Source organism: Alexandromys fortis, unplaced genomic scaffold (genome assembly GCF_014885135.2).
Source record: "Alexandromys fortis isolate MF-2015 unplaced genomic scaffold, M_Fortis_MF-2015_v1.1 scaffold_68, whole genome shotgun sequence".
NCBI classification, from domain to species: Eukaryota; Metazoa; Chordata; class Mammalia; order Rodentia; family Cricetidae; genus Alexandromys; species Alexandromys fortis.
This window is the reverse complement of record NW_026067948.1, coordinates 3,487,163-3,500,525: the sequence shown is the minus strand read 5'-3', so window position 1 is coordinate 3,500,525 and position 13,363 is coordinate 3,487,163. Positions and strand designations below refer to the sequence as shown.

The following is a 13,363-nucleotide window of genomic DNA, read 5'->3' as shown; positions in this document are numbered from 1 at the left end:
GGCCCATTTTAGTGTTTGTGTGAAATAACAATATTTGGGTTTATTTTAGTGTCTTTGTGAGAGAGACTCTTCTTAAAATACCCACGTAAGATGAATTCTCATATTTGATAAGGTGATTGCTAGGGTCTGAACTGTGCTTACCTCAAACTCATATCTTGAAGCCCTAACCTCTCATACTCTAAGGTTTGACTGTACTTAGAAATTATATATTTAGCAAGTAATTGAGTTACAATGTGGTTATGAAGTGAGCTCTAAACCACTGACTATTGTTCTTAGGAGATGAGGAGCCTGGGACAGAGACAGCTACTGCAGAGGCAAATGCAGAGATGAGATCGTAGCGACTGTGAGAATGTCCCCACCTACATACCAAGCATGAAAAATCCAAAGTTTCCTACCCCGTGGCTTGGCAATTAAAGGTACTTCCCCCAGCATTCATTCCCTTGGATGTCTCTTTTGAATCTCACCAATCCTAATAAATTCTAGGGCAGTGTCTCATAAATTTGAATCTTTGGGAAGTACCTAAAATAGGAGGGTCAGTAAGACGAATTGACATCTGAGGAATACAGATCTTACTTCATGCTCTGAACTCAGATTGTCAGGAATCGACCAGACTCTGTGGCTAGGCTGAAGCAACACTGACTTGTGCAGTATGGTTTTGCACAACAGAAGTGTTAAATCTGCAAGGCATAACCGAGACATATCACGGTCTTAAAGAGACACCAGGGTACCATAAAGCCTCGTTGTGAAGACTCAGGTCTGCATAAACAGACTGCTTTCCTGACGTGTGCTCTGCTTCCGCCTGTCATGCCCCAAGCTTGCACTTCTGTCAGGTGAGATGACAGAGCCATTCTTGGACTGAGAAAAGGGTAGTTAGCCTCCACGAGGACGTCAGCTTTACTAATTACTAACTTCGTCGTCTCCAATGGCTTGCCAGGCTACTCTGAGTTTCTGGTTTTTTTTTTTTTTTTTTTTTTTTTTTTTTTTTTTTTTTTTTTTTTTTTTTTTTTTGGTTGGCCTTGCCCGATAAAAATGAGGAGAAAACTCCCAAGGAGGCTTATGTTTGTGTATTTGTTACAAGGTTACTGAAAGGTCTTCGGTTGTGAATCAAGAGGGACATGGAGGCAGAATGTCCTTTGTGGTAAGAGATTTATTGGTTGTTATTAACGCTGTGTTAAGAGAGAAAGTGAGGGCTCAGAAGAGAGTTCAGTCCCATGGGACGAAGTAAGAGTTCCTTCTTACGGGTCACGGAGAGAGGAAGTAGCAAGACTCCCTCTGATTCCTGGGTGGTAGGTGAGTCTGGGAGCCAGGGCCAGTAAACTTCCTTGGGGAAGTGAGCGTAAGGGTGCCTTCTGCTCTCCTGGGATGAGGTACCTGTGAGGAGGTTATAGATGGATTCTTAGACTAGCTGTCAGTGGGTGTCTTCATTTCTTCCACAGCTGTGGAAGAGGGAGGAAGAGGCTGCAGCAGGTGGGTGTGGCCCCATCCGCTTCCAGCTCAAAGCTCACAGATATCCCCTCAATGAGTTAAGTTTTCAACTGTTTTATTTTATTATTTGTTTGGATTTCAAATAAAGTTCACAAGATGCTGAAGGCAGCTATGGTCCCGTTACACTATAGATTTATCAGCACAAAGGAGAACTTATGAGCAAGGTGGAGATATAGATGTACATCGCAATTTAAGATCTCTGTTGTCTAGGTCTCTGGGGAGAAAACTAAACCCATTACAAGAGAAATAATGCGGAGAGCACTGGGAGCTTTGTGATAAACAAAACTGTCCACGGAAACCCTGGGATGACTTAGGTAAGATGGATTGAGAAACTGTCAGCTACATTTCCTTGAAACCAGACGTAAATTCCAAAATAACTGGAAGCTCTTCTGAGCTTTGCTGGGGGAAAGTGCAGGGCAGAAGACCTTCAGTGTGAATGTGATGTCCTCCCCTCTCCTCGCGGGTCACTCTGTACCTATGGCTTTCTTTGACAAGCAAGCCCCCCAACCGTCACATCGTATATGGGATCCTGACTGCCATCTTCTTTTGTTTGCTATTGCCCAGTAACTGCTACTGGTGACTGATCAGTCTACTGACAGATACAGAAAGAACTGCAGGGAAAACAGTTAGACAATGTTCTGTAGAGCTGAATGATTAGGAACAGAGCACTGCGTGCCTGTGTATGTGTGTGTCTGTGTGTTCTTATGTATGTGCATCCATGTACGTGTGTATCTCTATATATATGTGTGTTAGTGTGTATATATATGTATGTGTGCCTGTGTTTTTCTGTGAGTGTGTATCTCTCTCTCTGTGTATATATGTGTGAGTCTCTCTCAATGTGTGTGTGTGTGTGTGTGTGTGTGTGTGTGTATTATATCTCACTGGGTCCTTCTACTCAGACAACTAAGGACCAAGTAAATTTCTCTTTGTTTCAGTCAATAATGCTTTAATCGTTGGTGTAGTGATTCTTGAACTTCATTTGTAAATTTCTCTTTGATTCAGTCAGCAATGTCTTAATAGTTGGTGTAGTGATTCTTGAACTTCATTTTCTTTGTGTTTTGTGAAGATAAGTCCTGTTTTAATAATAAGTATGAGTCACTGTGGAATACTCCCCCATTTAGTTACGTGCCTTTGAAATTGGGTTATATGAATGGAAATTCTTGAAAAGAAGCTGTGTCCAGCTGTGTCCAAAAAAACTACTGTAAAAAGTCTGTGTCTGTAGAACAACGGGAATTCCAGGACTGTAAAGAAGTTGGAATCTTGCACCTTTAGAGAGTAATTCCCTTATCTTGGGTGACTGTTAGCCCCCTGGAAAGCTGGTCCTTGTCCCACTCTGCCCTAACATCCAATAATAAGAAATAAAACTTCTTAGAACCTATTTACTCTGCAGAACACTAAGATGATCATCAAATAGCGTCTTGGGCTTAAAAAATTGCTGCTCCAATCTCAGTGTGTTTGCCTCGCTGCTGTACCCACCAATGCCTTTACAATTTAACTTGATCGATGAATTCCTTTGTTTTATAAAACTATAGAAACTGATCCAGTGTTGGAATGTGGAATTCGGGGTGACTCAAATGTGTGTTCCTGGGCCATGGGCACTCAAAACGGCTCCAGCATAAATTGGTTCTTCTTCCCCTTAAGGTGAGAGCTATGATTTGACCATTACCAGACGGAAGCTCTCCTGGTTAACGTCTGCATTATCTGAATTCCCCGCACAGTGATCCTCATTCAACTTTCTAATCCTTAGTTTCCTCATTGTGCAAACTGATACTGACATTAGCTATTCTCAGAAGAGACTGAAGAGCACATTGCAGCCACAACAGAAAAATAGCAAACCTAAGCTATCGCCTCTATTTTCCATGTTCAAGAGATTGTGTGATGAATGTCCATTCCCGTGCCCAAGGAGAAGAGGGTTCAGGGCATGCTTACTGATTGTTTGGGCCTTGAAAGAATCAATATATGCATATGAATTGATAGATGGATAAATCAGAGAAATATTGGAGCCAGAGACAACCGATATTTTCTTCCCGTTTACAGCACAGTAAATTCTCATCTTCGCCTCAGCTTGCAGTCCACATGTCTGAGAACCCGCAGCCTGTGCCGTCTTTCATCATTGAAGTAGACAGCTGCCCAAGTCAATGGAAATTTCATTGCAGAATTGTATAACGGAATCCACAATTACAGGAGGCCACACACACCAGGGGCATTCATGGAAGGTCTGAATTTGATGTGTGGACACAGAGAGTCCTGTCAGGCTCGGCATCACGCATTGTTTCACAGAGGAGGCGGACAATGAAGGCCTTCACTACCAATGCAAGACCTCTCATAATCCAGTGCCATCACCTCGCCCACTGCCTCAAGAGGAAAACAGAGCAGTGTGTACCTACCTGCACCTGTCTTAGTAAAGAAACTGTGGTACCCACGGCACTCAGCACCATGTCACCCCCGGAATTTCACCCCGTTGGCTTTCCTCAGGACAGGGACAGCTGTCTTTCCCAGCTCCCTCGCACACCAGGGGGCCCTCTGACCTAAAGATCCTCTTCAAACTCATTCTTCTATACCTCAGCATAACTTAGCTTTCAGGTATTGTTATTATTTCTGCTACGATTTCTGCACATAAAACTTTGAAAAAAACATATAGTCAAAGGAAACTTCTCCATTAGTTAATTGCCAGTTTAAACGTTAGCATCCCTTATTCGCAGGAGGTGAGTGCTGTGGCACCCGTGGGCTGGACTGAAATTTATGCACATGGCTGTTTTAGATAACCATGCCTATGGTGAGGTTTGCTTTACCTTATAAACTAAGTGCAGTGAGTAATTAGAAAATGCAATAGATGGAGAGGCTACAGCAATACACTATAATAAAGCTTCGTCTAACCCTAATGATTATTTCTAGAATTTCTCATGCAGTGTTTCCGAACTTCAGCTGACTGTGGCTAACTAAAAACTCAGGAAGGGAAGCCACACTAAAGGAGAGGCCGAGACATGAATCCTGCAACCTTCCATTGGAAACTTGTCCCCAAACCAGCACACTGGAGTAGCTGACTCTTTCATGCAGTCCCAGAGCAGAATACACTGAATACAGTCAGTATTTCTGGAATAGTAACAGTAGTTCTGGAAAGCTACAAAACTTTGTATTTTTAAAATATACTTTTAGGATTTTAATTTATGAATGTCTGTGTGAGCAAATGGCACATGTGTCCAGTTGCACAGGTCATATGTGTGAGCCCTAGGGTATCAGATCCCCTGGAGCTGGAGTTACAGGAGGTTGTGAACTGCTTGATGTGGATGCCAGGAATAGAACTCGGGTCCTCTCTGCAAGAGTACTGCTGAACTGCCTTTCTCGCTCAAAAATTTACAACTGAAGATGGTGATTTTAGGGTTTTTGCTTTGTTTTGTTTCTTTGTAAACAGCGCTTCACTTCCCTGTTTTTGACCTGATCAATAATTCAGTTAGTATGTAAGAAGAACAAAGATGTTATGTCTGAACCTGTTTCATGAACAGTCAGTTACTGACCATAGGATTCATTAAAGTTTGTACCCTGGGTAAGGAGGAGCATTGGGTAACACACCAAGAAATTCACATGGGTAGAAACCTTCCTGCAATATTTCAGTAGTTTCCCTGAGCGGTGACATCAGTGCAACGTTTTCTCTCTGCCCAATCCATAGCCCCAAAAAACAGCCTATAAAGTCATTGTGAGGGAGCAGCCTGCTGAGCACCCCTTTCAAATACTGGGGCTCACGGTTGACTTTCAGGGGAGGGCATCATCCACTCCCCAGTTCTTCCACTCAGATATCTTAATATTTATCACTCTAGCTGAATTTCTTTTTGTATGGGGGAGAAGAAACTGCATTGAAGTGAATTTACCGAGATTTTTGTCTCCCCATCAGTAGTGCAAAACTGACTCTGTATATTTACGACATCTCTAGACCTCTGGGCTAATTTTGTAGTGAGTAAGGTCTTATAGTAATGAGAAGGCATAGCATAAAGGAAACCCTCTTATTGTTGACAAGAGACTGTTAAATGCGAGGACCGATTGAGTGGTGTTTTAGGAGATACGGCTCAAATGTATTCCATAGATATTACATAATGACTTTATTTGTGAACTCTGTTCACACTTGGTTGAGGGGTTGTACACTCCTGGAAAAAGGTGCAGTGTAATTCAGAACATGATAATTTTCATAAACAATTATTTAATAAGGAGGTAGAAAGCATCTTTATTACTTTAAAGAGCTTTATGATCTGCTACTTCTTAGTAGACTATGAAAGCAATGGGACTTTGAAAACAGTGACCGAGATTCCAGACAGATCTTTAACCTGTAATTGTGAGGCAGTTTCTCTCAGGAGACACGATATCGAATTGAGCAGGGACAATAAGAAATACTCTTGGCTATTTGTAAAGCTAACCAGATATTGTCATAGTAGTCTGTTTAAAATTTAATACGTTGACAAAGTTAAGACAAGATCCGGACAAGTCCTCGTGGCTTTATCTGATGCTGCATCCAGCACACCCTTCTGTGGTTGCTGTGGCTCCTCTTGCCGCTCTGGGCCTTAGTTGTGTTAGCTCTCTAGCCTGTGCTCCTCCACCGTCAAGGCTGTCTTCTTCACACCGGGCTCTGTCAGCATCCCTGTCCTTCAGACTCTTTCATATAGATCTTACGTACACGGTCCCTATTTCTCCATCCTATCATTCTGTAGCATTCCCTGGTAATTGAAATGATAGATTATTTTCTCTTCTTCGCTGTCTGGCTTCTTGTTTCTAAACCTGCTGCACTGAATGGAGATGTGGTCTGCTGTCTTAGCCCTGCCAGCTCAGCACTCAGAGCAGAGTCTGGGGTGTAATTTGTGTTTAATAAACGTTTCTTCAAATAATGGATAAGCGGGTAGAGTAGAGAACAGACTTGCATCTCTCTTCACTCTGTAGGAAGCAATCTTCAGAGTATTCTGGGTGGAAAATTTAATTAAAACCTGTGAGGAGCTTACACTTATGTTTTTCAGGAGTTGAACCCAGGACCTTGCGTATGTGAGCAATACTCAACCACTGAGCTACACCCCAACCCTTCTATTACTGTTTCCAAACAAAGAAAAAAGGTCATGAGCGTCAGTCAGTAACTTCCTCAGAGTTAGAAGAGAAAGCTGAGGAGGCTGAGCTGCCTGAATCCAAAGCATTTACCCCTAATCACGGCGCAACACCTCTTACACCCAGACATATTAATATTAATTAATGTTTGAGAACATGTTATATAATGAGCTGAACTCAGTAGAAAATCACATTTACGTAGCTGAATTTGACTGTTAGAGTAAATGACAGCAAATGAGTATGTTCAGTATTAAATAAAAAGTAAAACAGCTCCTCGGCTCTGAAAACCCTGCGTTTCACACAACTAAGAAGACGGCAACATTTTTTTTTCCTTCTCAGGTGAGGGAGGCAAGACTCACCTCTGGGTGACCAGCTATGGCAGCAATGTGGAGGGCTGTGAGGCCACCATAGCCCACTTGCTGGACATCGGCTCCGCTGTGTAAGAGGGACGTGATCAGTTCCGGGTTATCCTGTAACGAGATACAACTGGAGTGTTTCTTCCACTAACAGCAGGTGGGGAAGCTGTGCTGGTTCATTGGTTAGGTGATGCTTAGATGCTCAAAGAAAGCCTGAGTCTGACTTCTGTCCCAAGCTCATATTAGTGAGCAGAACGGCTCAGGTGATGGCAGTGTAAGAACAAACGGCACAGTAGAGCAGCAGCAATCAACCCTGGCACATAACCCTGAAAGGTGCAAAGAGCTCCCGCCTAGGGCAAGGCTCCAGCAATAACATCAATCTTACAAGTAATTCACGCCAGCAAATATGACTTCCTAGTTACTCAGGTTAACCCCCAAAGAGGTCAAGTAGGCCACGCCAACAAATATGACTTCCCACTAACTAAGATTGACCCCCTCAAAGAGGTCAAAAACTCACAGGAAGAGTGTAAAGGTTCAATATTTTTCTTCTTTTAAGAATGAAGAAGAAATATTTCTTCTAAGATGAAAATGTGACCAATATAAAGCAAACCACAACTACTCTGGGATTTCATGGTAGTTATGCAATTGCTTTTTCAGTGTACAATGGCATCGTGGGATATAAACAGAATAGGTCAGTATTTTCTAAATTTGGTTCAGAACATGCAAGGGTGATGTGACAGGTCATGTATTCACAAAACCCAAGATGTCAGTAGAAATCCAAAGTTCTCCATGTTCAAGTCTTTATAAATAAATAAACAAATCCATAATCTCAATGTCTGTAGTACGTGGCTTTTGGATACATATAATGGCAGGAAAGAGGAATCTTTAGAAGACAGGATCATTTATGAACTACATTCCATAATTTCAAACTAAATATTCTAATTAAATTCCATAGCTGAAAACTAAGTTAATGCCTTAACATTATCACAATCATACATATGAAGGTTTAGAAAAATGTTATTTCAGAGTTTAAAACTTAGGCAAAGCTCTTTAAATAGCAAAATCATGCTGCAAACTTAGCCTCCACCCAGCTGCTCTAGCAGGAAGGTTAAAGACCGTGGAGAGCAAAGCCTGTTGGTCTAGCTGACTTTTCTGTTGCTGTGACCAAAGTAACTGGGAGGAGAAGAGGGTTTTATCTTACTTTTCCAGGCCAGAGTCTATCTTTGAGGGAACTTACACAGGGACTCATGGCAGGAACCATGGAAGAGTGCTTCTTGTTGGCTTGCTCTGCTTGTTTTCCTATACACCCAAAGCCCAGCTGCCTAGGGATGGTGCCGCTCACTCTGGGCTAGTCCTTCTCACATCAAACATCAATCAAGACAATTTCTCACAGACATGGCCATGCCCACCCTGGTGGAAGCAGTTCTTCAGTGGCGGTCCCCCCTTCCCAAACGACCTTAAATTGTGTTAACTATAAAACCTAACTGGAACACATGGGCTCTTCCCGCTGCAATGTAAATAGACATTGGAATACCCTGCACTTAAGGTTTCAGTCTAGTGATGTGGGAGTGTCATATATCAATCTGTTGATTTCATTGGTTAAGTTATAATAAACCAGCTGCTTGGCCTTGTGGCTTGGAACATAGATGGGAGGAGTGAACAGAATAGAATTCTGGGCGGAAGAGGAAGTGAGGTCAGACTCTGCTCTGCTCGCGGAGAGACCCGACAGCTCTGCTGGAGCAGGGACACCATGCTCAGCCCTCCCAGGTAGATGCAATGATGGATGGAGGCTAGAATCTTCCCGGTAAGCGCACCTTGGGGTGCTTACACACATCATTAGAAATGGGCTAGTCCAGGTGCGGAGAATTAGCCTGTAAGGGCTAGGGTTCATTGGCCAAGCAGTTCTTTAAATGAATACAGTTTGTGTGTTGTTATTTCGGGCATGAGCTAGCAAGCGGCCGGGGTTTTGGGGATGCAGCCCCGCCACTCCTATTTCAACACAGTCTGCCATGTCAGGACAGCTCTCTGGACTTGTTGGAAAGTGGAGGACTCCCTACCTGGATAATGTCTCTAGGCTGGGAGGCTCGACCTTCTCTACAAGGTGTCCTCAAGCCCAGATGCCTGACCTGTCTCAAGCATGACCTTTGCCACAGATTCTGTGTCTGAAGGCTCCCCTGCTGCCCCTGAGAGATAATTAGGTTTTGTGCTCCCAGCTGTCTGGTAGTATCCTGCTGACAAACACAATTTCGGCGATGCTACAGGTGATGCTCTCGTCCTTATGCTTCCCCTCTGGAATAAAGCTGAGCTGTATCAGTGACGCAGACTCCCCGAAGGCTATTTCTGTCACACTCACAAAGCGCCACATGCCACCTCTGCTACCTTGGTCTTTGGAGCCTGGTGGCCAATGAACCACAGGAAAAGAGGCCCGACAAACAGACAAACAGACAAACCAACCCTGTCTCTCTCCACCCAGCAAACACCTCAACTTTCTTAGATCACAGCATGTCCTCTCAATCCTTGCCTTTATTTTCTGATCTTCTGGGAAGCATTATGGAGCTAAAGAGGGCCAGTCAGCAGTTCCTATGGGTAGGTCTGCTCCGCACTCTCTCAAGGGCGAGTGTAGATCTGCCCAGTTCTTTGCTGTGATCTCCACCTCCCCAGTCTTGCTTCTGTCTTTTACTTCAGAAGGGGTGCCTGGAAATCATTTTCTTGAAGGTTTCAATCCTTGGATGCCGCTTCTCAGCCATCCCTATAGGCATCCCAGGTCCCAGGTCATAAAGGGAGCCTCTTTCCTGTAAGTTTAGGTGGAGCCAGAGATGGGATTTGAGCTCAGGTATGCGTGCTCCAAACAGCTTGCTATTTTGAACCATGCCACTGCCAGTCTCTGACTCCCAAGTCCTTTCCATCACACGGTCAAGCCCTTGTCACGAGCTTTTCACTGTAGCACACAGGGGAAGGATGCAGCCCTTGCCAGCTATCTTACCGTGATGCAGTGCATGGGATCACATACGAAGCTGAACTGGGACAGAGTGGGGAAGAGCCCCTCACACAGTGTGCCAGTCTCCGTCTTTTCATTAGTACCCAGGAAGCCTGATTCTCGGGGTTGGTCCCCGTCCTGGTTTGCCTTATTTCCTAACATTCATGTATTTGTTTGTCTTATCACTGTAGACGCGGATTGGAGACTGTGAGCCCGAGCATAGAATAAGTGCAGAGATGAACCAGGGATTCATATCATGACTGTGAAAAATGTAAGAGACTCAGCTAACTCAGGCTTGGGAGAGAAGGTCCTCCAGAAAATAAAGCTGCCTGATGTAAGAGTTGAAGGAAGATAATATTTGTATATTAGTGGTTGATCCAATTTGTGAATGTAAATGTTTAGTTAAAGTTGGTGTCCATTTGTAAACTCTGTTTTAAAAAGTCATCGTTACTTGGAAATTTGAGTTACGTATGCCAAAAAAATGGGATTTCTTCTCTTAGTTATTTTCCCTTTCTTCTTCAGAGATATTACTCTCTTGACAAACTCCCATTTGGGAAAAAACACAATCCTTAGTCCAGTCATTTGTACAAATAGAAAGACAACATTTATTAAAAATCAATTTAAGTTAATGAATCTTTTAATCTCTTCTCTAAATCATTGGTTCTTAATTCTCGTCTTGGGATTGAATTGTCTTTTTGGTTGTCAAAACTGTTAATGAGGGCAATGACTAGGGCCGTGTTTAGGAAAGAAGATGGGGATGCCCCAGAATGCTTTGCCTGGAGTAGAAAATACCCTCACTACAGGCATATTTCATCTGTGATGTCAAGAATGAAGGCTGAGTAACTCCGGTATGAGAAGAGCCTTTGGAAGCTGCGGGACACTAGTTCTGGGTTCTGTATCTTGAGATTGCTGAAACAAAACTCTCAACTTCTTAATAAAATAGATGTGCTAAGAAGGAAGATTGAATCAGGATGAAAAGCTCAGAGGGCACCAGTTTGCCACACCCTGTGGGAACCTCAGAGGTCTTCGAAAGGTCTGGCTTTGTAGAAAAACCCAGAGCCCTTTCTCCACTTCCCTCCCCTTTGTAACAAATATGTAAAATGATTTACAAGGAGATCTTGGTAGAGATGTACACAATGGAACAAAATAAAAAACTATCATTTTTTTGATATCAGCTTGTAAGTTATGAAATGCTGGGAAAAGACTTGAATTAAAAAACTACTGCTTTTGAACCACTAAAGATCTGTCATGGGAAGATTTTCCTGTGCATTGTTGGGGGCGGGTGGCTGGGGCTCAGTCATTGGTCTTTCAGTATTTGTTCATTGGAATTCCGATTGACCTCTTCCAAACCATATCAAGGTTCAATGTTTTCTTTCCAACATCTGTATTCATTTTAGGGGCGCACAGTATCAAAATATAAAAACTAGATATTCAGAGGCTTGGAGAAGGGTTTGGAAAAGAAACTTCATTCTCTGCTTAGAGCTTAGAACAGGGAGATGCCTGTTGCAGCCAGGTGAGGTGATTTAATGAACTTAACCACTAAGCAACTAAGTTTCAAGAAATCAGACCTCACAAAATGATACATATCTTCAAAAAATTTCTGTGCAGAAAATACACATTTCATACTGCTAACTTAAGCAGCACAGAGACGTGGCAGAACTTAGATTGGCTTGGTTTGCTTTGCTCTGTGGGACTGGAATTCTCTCCAGGAAAGCACTCTGACTCCATTAGGAAGGAGACATTTACTGCTGCTCTCCTGAAATGACTCTTTTCTTTGTCTTCTTCTGAGTTTTTTGTAAATCAAATTTGCAGTCAAGCCACATCTGAAGTACACGTGTCAAAATATTTGCATATGAATTTGTTTCCAAAGAGCCTATTTTATTTGTTAGCTGATTGTTTGCTCAGTAGGTATGTGGACAAATGCCTGCATAGGGGAATGTTGCCTTTACAGAACACTGGAGGAAATCTAACTGCAGGCTGACACCTTTGATGCGATTCTCATCCCTTTGAGCTTGCAAACCATATGCCAAGACCCTTTTCTTTTTATTTTCTGTGTAAAATGGATGATACAAAGTGTTTAGTACTTGTTTTTTTTTTAATTAAATTGCACAATAACGGTTAATTTTATTTACTATTTCCCACATAATAGTTATTTTGCTAGGACTAAATATGCTCTGTCCTTGTAAAACCCCAAATCACCCAATAAAACAGATAGTTATGTTTGCTTCAGTTTTTGTTTCTCTGGGGAGAAGAGGTGAGGCAGGGAGTGAGTCTAAGTGCATTGCACATGCTCACAGCACTCTGTGCATTATACCTACAGCCCTCCCTCTGTGTTCACTCTGCCATGGAGATAGGAAAGCTGAAGCACAGAGGGAAAGATGCAACCATAGCCAGCAAGCTCAGGGGCTCGGCTGAGAGCAGTTGTGAAGCTGTGTCGCGCCAATGAGCATCAAGGACTGCATGCGGCAAGGTCAAGATACTCGCTAGGTCCTGCACAGGCTTCATTGATCATCCATGTCCTCTCTGGTGAAGAACCAGGTGGACAAACTCATACACAGTCCAATAAGAGAATGTCAAGACTGAATGTTTGTGTCTTACCCTCAATATGAAGGTGTTTGGAAGTAGTTAGATTTAGAAGTCTATTTAGAGTATGTTATAAAGGTGGGGGTCTTCATAGTAGGATCACTGTCATGAAAGGTGTGGACAAAGAACAGAAAGATCTCTCTTTCTCCCTCTCCCTCTCCTTCTCTCTCTCTCTTTCTCTCTCTCTCTCTCTCTTCATAGTGGGATCACTGTCCTCAAAGGTGTGGACAAAGAGCAGATCTCTCTCTCTCTCTCTCTCTCTCTCTCTCTCTCTCTCTCTCTCTCTCTCTCTCTCTCTCTCTCTCTTCCACACAGCCAGTGAGAAGACTGTCCCCAGGAAGAAGGCCTTGCCCCAAAGCAAATCTGCCTGCACCTTGACCAAGGATTTCCTAGTCTCAAAACTATGAGTTATTTATGTCCGTCATTTAGCCACTCAGTCTAGGATAATTTATCACAACAGTGCAGTGACTCCAAAGGGAAGTTATTAAGAAAGAGTAATCACATGACACTAAGCACATTATATAAAAAAATAAAGTCACCCTGTAGGAAGAAATAACATGTCCTGACATTTCAACGATTAGCCTTCAGGAATGGGATTTCTGTTTCTTTCCATGCTTCTGGGTGAGTCTGAGAGTTTTTCTTTGTTATTATTACTATTGTTTAGTATTAATAAAAATAATTGATACTATGTCTACCTACTAATCTGCTTGTGGACATGTCTATATAATATAAGAAATGTTTCAGGATATGCAATTATAACATGAATCTTAGTTCCATTTGAAATTCACTTTAAGTTAGAAAATGTTGATCTTGTGATCATGATGGTACCATGGCAGGAACACAAGAGGCCCCTGAAGGAGCTAGGATACCATTTGCTTTAGTA

The 13,363-nt window shown here is 42.7% G+C and overlaps 1 protein-coding gene across 1 annotated transcript in view; it reads right to left on the bottom strand.

Annotated features, from left to right (window-relative positions):
• Tnni3k (TNNI3 interacting kinase) overlaps positions 1–13,363 on the bottom strand; it is a 210,929-nt gene that overhangs the window by 184,303 nt on the left and 13,263 nt on the right. Inside the window, exon 5 of the mRNA XM_050149480.1 lies at positions 6,924–7,034. Within this exon, the coding sequence (XP_050005437.1) occupies positions 6,924–7,034 (111 nt within the window). The remainder of the gene's footprint in view (positions 1–6,923; positions 7,035–13,363) is intronic.